Below are 11,694 nucleotides of genomic sequence, written 5' to 3'. Positions count from 1 at the left end.
GCTTAATCCTCTGGCTGCTGTCCCTGGGCTTTCTGGGCATCCAGTGGGTGGTGGAAAGGGCCAGTTGTTTCTGCATCACCCTTCTGAAGTCTGACCTCTAGGGTGTCTAGAAATGTGGGAGAAGGAGATCCGTCACAGAAATCAAAGATACTTTCCAGGAGGCTGGTGCTTGGGGGCAGAGGCTTGCTTCAGAGATAGGCCGATTGGTACTTGGCTTTTCGTTGTGCTCCTGTTTGCATCCTTGGCTGTGTCACCTTGGAAAATGTGCTGTGTATGGGTTTGGCAGCCCCTGTAGAAACCCCCCTCTATGTTTACTACACCCTTCTCCTGTGTCTCCTCTTCATTGTGGGTGAGGGTGACAGATACAAATGTGCTGCTGAACATCTGTTGTATTTTCACTCATATAAATTGGGAGCAAATCCCTATCAAGTGTTACTTGAGCATTATAATGGAGGTAGATTAAGCAGTTTATGGAACCATAAGATAGGTGACCTCAACCTCCACATGAAATGCACACGAAAGGGCATGAGGGTGTTTTTTAGCTTTTCTTTGGTTGCCGTGGCTGGGGTGCTGCACAGCATTGTGATTCTCTTTGGTCTTTTTTTGTATACTCCATCCCACCATATAAGAGGATGCTTTTGCAGTTTGTGAAGTCTGTTCATAGCTGGCTGTTTGCTGGGTAAGGGGGATCATGGCTTCTGGTTATGGTGCCCAAAGGAAAGTCACAAACTGCTTTTGATATCTTCCGTAAAATAAGAAAGGCAAAGATAGCCTGGGGGGCTGTGGGTATTTGATTCACATGGGGAAACCCAGGCTGAAGCTGCACTCTTTACCTTCTGAGGATTATATCTAGTTACCTTCTTTTACCTAGCATATTTTGGAGTGCTTAATGGAGGAGATAAGATAATTTTCCCATTTTTATAGAGGAGACAGCAATCAACTGAGGCATAAAGGGGGGAGCTGGGAGAGGAAACTAGCATTGTCCGGCTCCAGCCTTGCACTGCTGCTGGCTCCAGCCGTTTGGCCACACTGGCTGCCTTCAGTCTTCATTTCCTCCCCAGGGGAGCTGGATATGGACATTGCAAGCGTTTGCTGCAATATCTTGGCACCAGCCATCGTCTGTAGGATGCACCTTTAACCCCTCTGCAGGCTGAGAGTGGAAGAAAGGCTTTTCCACCCCGTCCCTCTAGAAAAGACGTAGAGTTCTTTGCTATTTAATTTGTTGGCAGCATATTTAGAGAAGGTGGGGGAGAGAGAATAGTATTTCCACATTTGTATACTCGTCACAAGTTTTCAGAGAACTTCAGATGAATCAGGGTTTTTTAAGCTTGTCAGAACTAGATTGATACTTGTGAGCAATTAAAATACTGGAGAATGGGAGTATTGTACATTGGAGAAATGTTTGTTGTCACTAACCTGAGTTTTTGTTTGCTACTAATATTGTTGGGATCAGAGGCCAGGTATAATTTGGATTAAGGAGAAGGGAGACAGAGAAGAAGCACTGAGCTATGTTAGCGCACTGCAAATGAATGCTCTAATGAGACTTTATAGGGAAAAGTAGGGTCCTGATTTAGAAAAGCACTTAAGCATGTGCTTCTCTTCAGGGAGCAAAGGAGTCATGTAAGGCCTGGTGACTGAACGACTGAAAGGCATTTCGGCTCATTCCTATACCTATGTTGGCTTCAGAATAAGGGAAGATTTTTTTACTATTACTTTCTGGTATTTTTTTTTCTGCAGAGTCGAGGTGAACTGTGGGAATATTAAGTACTGCAAAATTACAAACACAGAAGCATTCCTCTAAATTGGTAGGAAACATCTTACTCCAGCATGTTGTGTTTGCCTTTGGGAACAGTAAGCCAGGTATTTAGCTGGGCAGACCAAATCCTGTGTAGGGCTTGTGAAAATAATTATCTACACATTTCCAGCTTTTGTTTCACCGCCCTTAAATATGCACTGAAATTTCAGTCTGAAAATTCTAAGCCAGAACATCATTTTACTGGGAAAATTGCATATAAAACCTAATTAAAGGCATCATCCCACACTCTTCTTTTAAAAGTACATCTACTACCATCATGCCTCTAAATGTAACAGAGCTCAACAAGTCTCTAGCAAGCCAAGAAGACACGTAATTTAAAGGCTATTTCAGCATTTGATTAAGCACACAGTGATAACTACAAGCCCATGCCCTGCAGGCATGACAAGAGGCAATTATGTTCTGAGGTCAAAAGCGAGGGGGAGAAAAAGCACAAGATTTTGATGACTTACTTAATTTTCCAGCTCCTGAAATTAGCAGGGACCAAGAAGTTCTAAATCGCCTAGATAAAATCCTGTCATTATCTGTTGCCATTTCACCCTCTGCTCTCACTTTGCCCTGCAGAAGCTTGGAAGGTTGATTTTCCACCAAATGGCTGCACTTAGAAAACTCAAGTTGGCACACGTTTAAATGTTAAAAAGAGTGTTTTTCAAAATCTTTAAGTTCTGCCGTCTGTATTTAGATGGCTGTCTGCACATAGGATCCTGGAAAAAGACACCTGTTTTCCAAAGTAGTGAGCAGCCATCAGCTCCTCTTGACTTCAAGCCAACAATTAGGTCACTTATTTAGGAGATTAAATAAGGAGCTCAGTGAGAGACTGCAAAGATAGGGAGCTGCTCAAAGGAGAGAGAAGTCTATTAATGAAATAATACAACTGTACTGTGTATTTCACAGATGGGCTTTGACGTATCTTATTTCATAGCAAAAAGCAAAAAATCCTTGCTCCTCACAGGAAAACCAGTAAAATTGTTTAAATAAGATTATCATATAGGAATGCAACATCAAGGAATGTGCTTACAAGGAGATAAACAGCCAACCTCTGATCTCCCTTTTAAGTATTTATTGCAGATATCAGAGTAGAAAAAAAGCAGAGCAGAGCAACTGATTTGATGGAGGATGGCAGGATGGAAAACGTGCCATTGCTTTCTCCTATCATACTGTATTACAGTATTCAGCTATTCCTATGGTTTGTCCAGGGTGTCACATGTCTTTCATGCTGTATATCTAGGAAATAAATGTTGACTCCATGATGCTGCAGTGAGGTGGTGTCGTGGTTTAACCCCAGCCAGCAACTAAGCCCCACACAGCCAGGAAAGCAGGGCTCCATCACCCATAAGGGTTACATGAGAAGACAAATGCCGTCGCTCTGAAAGCCCCCCCCCGCCCTCTTCCTCCTTCTTCCCCCAGCTTTACATGCTGAGCATGATGTCATAACAGTATGGAATATCCCTTTGGCCAGTTGGGGTCAGCTGTCCGGCTGTGCCCCCTCCCAGTTTCTTGCGCACCCCAGCCCACTCGCTGATGAGGTGGGGTGAGAAGCAGAAAAGGCCCTGACTCTGTGTGAGCTCTGCTCAGCAGTAATGGAAACATCCCTGTGTTATCAGCGCTGTTTCCAGCTCAAATCCAAAACAGCCCTTTAGTAGCTGCTGTGGAGAAAATTAACTCTGCTCCAGACAAAATCAGCACAGGTGTCTGTTAAGTGAAAGGAGACCTTACTGCTCTCTACAGCTGCCTGAAAGAAGGTTGTAGTGAGATGGGTGTTGGTCCAGGGTAACAAGCAATAGGACGAGAGGAAATGGCCTCAAGTGCCAGGGCAGGTTTAGAACATTAGAAAAAAACATTAGAAAAAAATTCTTCACTGAAAGGGTTGTCAAGTGTTCGAACAGGCTGCTCAGGTAAGCAGTCGAGTCCCCATCCCTGGAGATATTTAAAAGATGTGTAGATGTGGTGCTTAGGGACACAGTTTAGTGGTGGGATGGTAGGGTTAGGTTAATGGTTGGACTTGATGATCTTAAAGGTCTTTTCCAACCTGAGCGATTCTATGATTCTGTAAAGCTGCCCTTCTCATAGCAAGCAGTCAAGTGATTATGTGAGAGACAAAAAGGTGAATTCCAGTAAACAGAAAGCCACATCTAGAAATGTTTGCATCTTCCAGAAGTTCATTAGTGGGAAGTAGAACATGAGCTGTTATTTTCAGGGAAGGGCGTTTGGATTTGGTTTGGATTTATTTGGAGGTACTGGGAACTGACATTCATGCAGTTTTAGTAGATCAGTGCTGTAAAGTCTCATGTACAGGAGAGATGCCCAAAATACAAGAAATGTGCTCTCACACCTGGTACAGAAACATGTTTAACAGCTTTTACTAAACCTTTGTATTTTCCTATTAACTGTGAAATCCTCCACCAGAAGGCTGAAGTACTGCATCATCGTTGTTGGTAGACTTGCTGTGAGATTAGGATGCTATCTTTGCCCTCAGATAAACTTCTATTTTAATAAAACCATACTGCTGTTAGCAGTTCCTAATGTCTTATTTCCATGAGAAGACAAATGCCGTCGCTCTGAAAGCCCCCCCCCGCCCTCTTCCTCCTTCTTCCCCCAGCTTTAAATGCTAAGCATGATGTCATAACAGTATGGAATATCCCTTTGGCCAGTTGGGGTCAGCTGTCCGGCTGTGCCCCCTCCCAGTTTCTTGCGCACCCCAGCCCACTCGCTGATGAGGTGGGGTGAGAAGCAGAAAAGGCCCTGACTCTGTGTGAGCTCTGCTCAGCAGTAATGGAAACATCCCTGTGTTATCAGCGCTGTTTCCAGCTCAAATCCAAAACAGCCCTTTAGTAGCTGCTGTGGAGAAAATTAACTCTGCTCCAGACAAAATCAGCACAGGTGTCTGTTAAGTGAAAGGAGACCTTACTGCTCTCTACAGCTGCCTGAAAGAAGGTTGTAGTGAGATGGGTGTTGGTCCAGGGTAACAAGCAATAGGACGAGAGGAAATGGCCTCAAGTGCCAGGGCAGGTTTAGAACATTAGAAAAAAACATTAGAAAAAAATTCTTCACTGAAAGGGTTGTCAAGTGTTCGAACAGGCTGCTCAGGTAAGCAGTCGAGTCCCCATCCCTGGAGATATTTAAAAGATGTGTAGATGTGGTGCTTAGGGACACAGTTTAGTGGTGGGATGGTAGGGTTAGGTTAATGGTTGGACTTGATGATCTTAAAGGTCTTTTCCAACCTGAGCGATTCTATGATTCTGTAAAGCTGCCCTTCTCATAGCAAGCAGTCAAGTGATTATGTGAGAGACAAAAAGGTGAATTCCAGTAAACAGAAAGCCACATCTAGAAATGTTTGCATCTTCCAGAAGTTCATTAGTGGGAAGTAGAACATGAGCTGTTATTTTCAGGGAAGGGCGTTTGGATTTGGTTTGGATTTATTTGGAGGTACTGGGAACTGACATTCATGCAGTTTTAGTAGATCAGTGCTGTAAAGTCTCATGTACAGGAGAGATGCCCAAAATACAAGAAATGTGCTCTCACACCTGGTACAGAAACATGTTTAACAGCTTTTACTAAACCTTTGTATTTTCCTATTAACTGTGAAATCCTCCACCAGAAGGCTGAAGTACTGCATCATCGTTGTTGGTAGACTTGCTGTGAGATTAGGATGCTATCTTTGCCCTCAGATAAACTTCTATTTTAATAAAACCATACTGCTGTTAGCAGTTCCTAATGTCTTATTTCCCACAAAGCACGAGAGTTAAGATTAGCTGCATATGTACAGGATTACTGTTTGACGAATACACCAGGTTTGTATGAGTGAATTTCCAGACAGTTAATTTCTGCGATTTTAAGTGGGATTTTCCTCAACCATTACATGTTTAGTGTCTGCTTTTTTTGATGATGTAGAATAGTTACTGAAAAAAATGCATAGGAATTAACAACAAAAATATACTTTCTAAGCATGGAGGTTTGAGTTTTGTTTTCTGTAGTGGGAACTGTGAAGTGTAAAGTAGTATTAGCAACTGTCTTCACTGTTTCTGTAGCCTACAGTAGCCTCCCAAAGAAAAGGATCCAAATTGCCCAAGTACTGAGCCAAACCATAGCCCCAAACAGCTAATATTGACTCTAAACCTCATTTTGCCATTTTCTTGGCAGTTAATAGGAGTCCTCTAAGCACATGGCAGGAGGAGGGAGGGCATTTGGCCTCAGCGTTCTGCCAAAAGCTGCTAGAAACCTTCTGCTTCCCATGTCGCCAATCTGCTCAGGTTTAGTACAGAACAGGCTTGAAAAGAAAGCTCACCACAGCTCTTTTCCAAAATGAGCAGCCTGGCATCAGAAGTTTTCTGGTCAGCACTGGGCCTGCGGATGCTAAAGGTAACACAGGCAAATATAAACTACCCCCCTGTTGCCACAGAGTCCGGTGTTTCACAGAGCAGAGGCTGCTGCAGGCTTCTGCGGACAGATCCTTATAAGCGGACTTAATACCTCTTGATGTTGTTTGTTGGGCAAGCTAAAATTGCTGGGCTTTGCTGACTCTCCCTTTCTTATGGGCTTACTCTTGAATCAAATGTTGTCTCTGATTTTATGTTCCATCCTTCGTCCACTCACCTTGTCATTGATTAGTGATGTAAAGCCAAGGGTAAGAACATGGTAGTGCATCTCAAAGGTTTGCGCTTGTCCTCCTGGCTTCCCTCTTTCTGTAACAGGGGAACTTGGTCACAGTAAGAGTTTACTGCATTACACAAACATATGTTGCAATATGAGTTCAGGGCAGAACTGTTTCTTCGATCTCAGGGAAGGAGGACATCTTAGATGATCCAAACCCTAAAGCTATACTTATTGTAGAAGCTATTATTCAATAATAAATGCATGTCTGTCTTGGGAGTTTGGCAATTAGTCCACCACTCTGGTGCATCAGTAAGGATCTGATATTAGAGTAATCCCTGCAAGTTTACAGAAATGGGAATGTTCATCTGTCCAGTAATACAAATCTAAATGAGACAACTGACAATAATAGAAGGCTTCACAGAAGTTAGAGTAATGTGTTGGATTGCTGCCTGCCAGACAGATAGATAGAGCAGCCTTGATACCGTTATGGGGTATAACGAGAAACATCATGTTGTGGTTTTATACAAAACAAGTGATGCACAATGCAGTTGCTCACCACCCGCTGACCAATGCCCAGCCTGTCCCGAGCAGCAATCCCTCTCCCCCAGCCAACTTCCCGTAAGCATGACACTATATGGTCTGGAATAGCCCTTTGGCCAGTTGGGGTCAGCTGTCCTGGCTGTGCCCCCTCCCAGCTTCTTGTGCACCTGGCAGAGCAGGGGAAGCCGGAAAGTCCTTGACTAGTCTAGGCACTACCTAGCAACAACTAAAACATCAGTGTGCTATCAACATTCTGCTAGTACTAAATCCAAAACACAGCACTATGTCAGTTACTAGGAAGAAAATTAACTCTATCCCAGCCAAAACCAGGACACATCAGTACACTTTTATTTCCATAAGCAAACTTGGCATGTATGTACCATGTGGATGTTTTATGGGACAAGACAACAGCACATTGGGAAGGATTTTTGGTTTTGGGGAGGATATTTTGGTGTCTTTATAATGGATCCAGGGGAGAAGCGAGTTGTTGAAAGATGCTTGGTGACACATAGGCCCTGGATCTGTTAGAGGGTTAAACCTTCCCTTACTGCTCTGTGACCATCACAGGCTTAGCTTCTATATTGAGTTTTGTGGTTCAAAGCAGTACACAATGGAGCCAAGAATCATAGAATCATCTAGGTTGGAAAAGACCTTTAAGATCATCAAGTCCAACCATTAACATCATCCCTGCAGCTGGAAACCTTTTTGGTATGGGTGAATTTTCATTTCATGCAATAAGGAAGGGAAGGAGTTGGCTTTTGTTTCAGCTCATGGCTGGTGTACTCAACTGGAAAACAAGTATTCAGTTCCCAGCTTCACCACAGATTTCCCATGAGGTCTTCTGGAAGTCACATAACCCTTCTGTGGCTGAGTTGAGAATGACAATGCATAGCTACTTCATATGGATGTTTGGGGGATTAATACGTTCCTGTTTGTCAAGCTGTTGAAGATCTTTGGATCAAAGGGGCTGTAAAGATGGGAAACATTATTGCTTGTTGTCATGTGAGTTTATTTACTAATACTTTAGGGCTTTGTTTTCAAGGCATCTCAAAACACATTTCTTTCTTTTGCAAACCGTAGCCTGGATTTCTTTTAAAACAGGCAAGCTTTCTGAGAGCTCTTTAAATTGCCTTTACAAGTATGTGCCAGTATTGAACATCCAGGCAGATCTGACGCAAAGCTGAGACTGAACTTTGATCACCCAGTGTCCCATATATTGGCCTTTCTATGGAAAATATCACTGCAGGGCTCAAACTTCAGGATGGTTGCCAGAACCCGCAGGCCATCCCCCAGCATGCTTCAGGCTACAGCAAAAGCCATGATGCTCATGTTTTCTAAGGGACCAAGAAAAGGACCAGGAGCAATGCAGATGTTATTACATCTGCAGTAGGACAGATGCAATCTTTTCTGAGCAGGTGGGATCCTGGCGCTTGGATTGCTTGTTGTCAGGAAATTTCCCCCGGCCGATCAGGTACAACACAGGACTGTAATTTTATATATCAAAGCCAACTAGCTTTTCACCTGGTAAGCAGAAGTAATAACAATGCCATAGTTGCTATTTACCTCTTTCAATAGGGGATTTCTAAAGCCCTGTATAAAAGGGATCATTAGCTTATTTTTGAGATGAAAAAATAAAGTCACTGAGTAGAAAAGTGATTCCACTGGGCAGCCAGCAAGCCAGGGATCAGACCCTGTTTCTGCAGACCGTATCTCAATTGTACCAAAACTATCTCAGTACAGCACATGGATAAAACCTTCTGCTAAACGTTGTTCCGCTTTTAATCCTAGCCTCAGTGTGGAAAGTAAATGTTTGCTGTGTTTCTATGTTAATCCTTGCAGCTTTCAGCCGTGCCCCGGTCCCCATGGCTGTGGTCCGAAGGGAGCTGTCCTGCGAGAGTTACCCCATAGAGCTTCGCTGCCCAGGAACAGATGTTATCATGATTGAAAGTGCCAACTACGGGAGGACTGATGATAAAATCTGTGACTCTGATCCTGCTCAGATGGAGAATATCCGCTGTTATCTGCCAGATGCCTATAAGATTATGACTCAAAGGTATAGTATTTAATATTCTTTGTTTGCTGACTGTTGGTTTTTTTAATCCGGTATGTACACACCAGTTTGTGTGTGTATTTGCATGAGAAAATGCAGGTACTTAGTCTGTATGTATGTGCACAGAATTACAGCTATCATTGCTAAACTGTGGGTTTAACAGAGTTGGGTTAGCATCATGCAATATAAATAACATTTACTGTAAGTACTACTAATCAGTCATGTTCATACTCGCTGCATCCCAATTTTACCTCTGAAATACCTAAAAGTCAAGGCTCTTAATGAACATATAAGTGAAGTCTTTCTCAAATGCACATCCAATGGTTTTTTTGTTGTGTTCTAACAGACGTAAAATAATTTCCTTTAAACAATTCATATTTTGTGTTCAGAATAACATCTACATTTTTCAAAATACAAAGAAAAGTCTCCATCATTCATCATGTTGCCAGGTTTAGTTTTAGGGAGGATCTGAATTCCCAGTCAAGGGCTCGCATTCACACTGGTTTTGCAGAAGACTTGCTAAATTTTTGTATAATAACTGTTGCTGTTAAGTGTGGCTACTGCATCTGGAAATGGTAACTAAGATACATGCCATGTAGACAGACTCCTGTATTGCAGACCCAAGGCCTAAGACTTTATTCCAACCTAGAGGTATCCTGGTTATGAAAAGTCTTTAACTATTACTGAATTTTTCAGGGTATTTTCTGGCACAAGAGGTATTGTGGGAAGGATTTCTAAGTCACAGCTCTTGGCATGTAATTGCATTCGGTACGTTTCTCCTAATAACTACACATGAAAAATTATTCAGTATGTTTGGCTGTTAATTAAATAGTAATAGAAATTAGTATTTTAGGGAATTAATAATGTTATTGACATAGGCACAGTGTTGCTCATTGAAGTCATGACAACAGTGTTTGCATGGTGACCTAATGGCTAAAGCAGTGCAAGGTTTTAATGGAGTATCTTGCTATTATTTGCTGTGAGACACTTTGCACTAAAAATGGAGTTGTGTGAGCAACAGAAAAGAAAGCGTGAGTTTCATCTATATTTGACGTGCTAACAGCTATTTTAGAGCTTCCTTTAGAATTGCTCCACGTCAAGGATTTAAATCTCAAAATGCTGAGCGGTTTCATGAAAAATGTCCTCGTTGCTGCATATGGCTCCTATAAGCCTGTTCTTTAAGCTGAACCTCCTTGCCTAGCTGGTTGAAGTCCTGCTTGTAGGATTGTGCTGGTTACATTTTTCTAGACAAGCAGAAAGGGTAACAACGTGCCATCAGTCAGTCCCTTGGATTCGGCATGGTTTTAGTGGAATTACTGTCATTCTCCTGTTCAGGTTGTTAGTGGCTTCAAGCAGAAACCTTTAATCCTCTGCATATTGGCAGAATAAAACCATGTCATCCCCTTTGTGGGCCGTTACAAGGTATTAGTATTTTTATATATATGTAGCAGCATCCTCCAGGCGCTAGCTTCCAAGCCAAAAATAGAGCTCTGCAATCTTCTGGTCAGTCCCCACGTGTAGCAGGTCTGCAATAAACATTAGCCCTTTGGTCAGGGAGGGCACCTAATCATGTTGTGTGCCCATAGTGCTGCGATGCAAACTCACAATGATTACTCAGCTCCAGGTATCATCGCTGCGGAGTCAAATGGCTTAGCAGAGAGCACGCAGGGAAGCATGTCTTTGGGGCAAAGCATCTCTCTTTTCCCATTTGGGTAGAAAGTGGTGCTGTAGAGGACAGCCACTTGAGGGGGAAATTTCTTGCAAGGGAAAAGCATATCCCTGCTGACTGAATATTAATATCTGTGGGGCCTTGCCTGATGCTGTTTATCAGTGAGGAGGCTCAGGAAAGGGTAGTGGCTCTTTCCATTTAAGCCATTTGATGATCAATTTTCATGAAGAAATGTGCAATCGTGTTATTAATTGGGTACTATTGAGTTTCCTTGAAGTAAATGTAACCTGGTTCTAGTTAAATGGCAGGTTAAAAAGGGAAAAAAATACTCTACTTTGCATTTTTATGTCAGTCTCATTTCTTTTTTAATCTCCATTAATTCAAAGAGTTGAAACAATTTAAAAATAAAACCATTAAAATGAAATATGTTCTTAAGATGCAAACCAGCCTGCCAGCTCACAGCTCTGCGTACGCCTTATAGCTGAGCCTCTGAAAAAAGTACTTTAAAAGGAAAATCGTGACAGCCTAGTAGTTGTGGCACTAAGTATGGCATTTTCTTCTGAAAGCTTCTACCTGCAAAATTAATCAATTCAGCACTATTTGGGTGGTTTTGCAGATGAATGCGGGCTTTAATACAATGAGCTTGTCTTGCTAGCACTGCGGGGTGGGGAAGCAGCTTCTGGGAACTAAAGATCCTCATGGCAGCGTAACCCGCATGGTAATCGAAGCTGTCTCTGCATATGGAAAGAAAAACGATATGCGCAGTACATGCTTATTATGCATTGATTAATTATTGTATTCATACATACACAGTCTCCTTGTAGGTTTTATAATAAGTTGTCTAACTGCTGGCAGTTTTTAATCAGCAGCACTGTAGACTTAGACACATGGCGTGGCTGTGGGGAGGGGGAAAGGGAAAGGTGGGAAGAGAAAGTCTGTGTGAGACAGAGGTGGTGTTAAGTTTGTGAGCTGAGGCTGCAAATGAGCAGATTTATAGTAGATATTAGCGATTGCTCCCCCAGCCCACAC

At 42.6% G+C, this 11,694-nt stretch overlaps 1 protein-coding gene across 1 annotated transcript in view; it reads left to right on the top strand.

The window, feature by feature from the left end:
- The first annotated feature begins 8,769 nt into the window (after nucleotides 1-8,769).
- ADGRL3 (adhesion G protein-coupled receptor L3) overlaps nucleotides 8,770-11,694 on the top strand; it is a 271,134-nt gene continuing 268,209 nt past the window's right edge. Inside the window, exon 1 of the mRNA XM_035902812.1 lies at nucleotides 8,770-8,999. Coding sequence (XP_035758705.1) covers nucleotides 8,770-8,999 — 230 coding nt within the window. The remainder of the gene's footprint in view (nucleotides 9,000-11,694) is intronic.

This window comes from Egretta garzetta, unplaced genomic scaffold (genome assembly GCF_000687185.1).
Source record: "Egretta garzetta isolate BGI_Z169 unplaced genomic scaffold, ASM68718v1 scaffold89, whole genome shotgun sequence".
In the NCBI taxonomy this organism is placed as follows: domain Eukaryota; kingdom Metazoa; phylum Chordata; class Aves; order Pelecaniformes; family Ardeidae; genus Egretta; species Egretta garzetta.
This window is presented reverse-complemented; position numbering and strand designations above follow the sequence as displayed.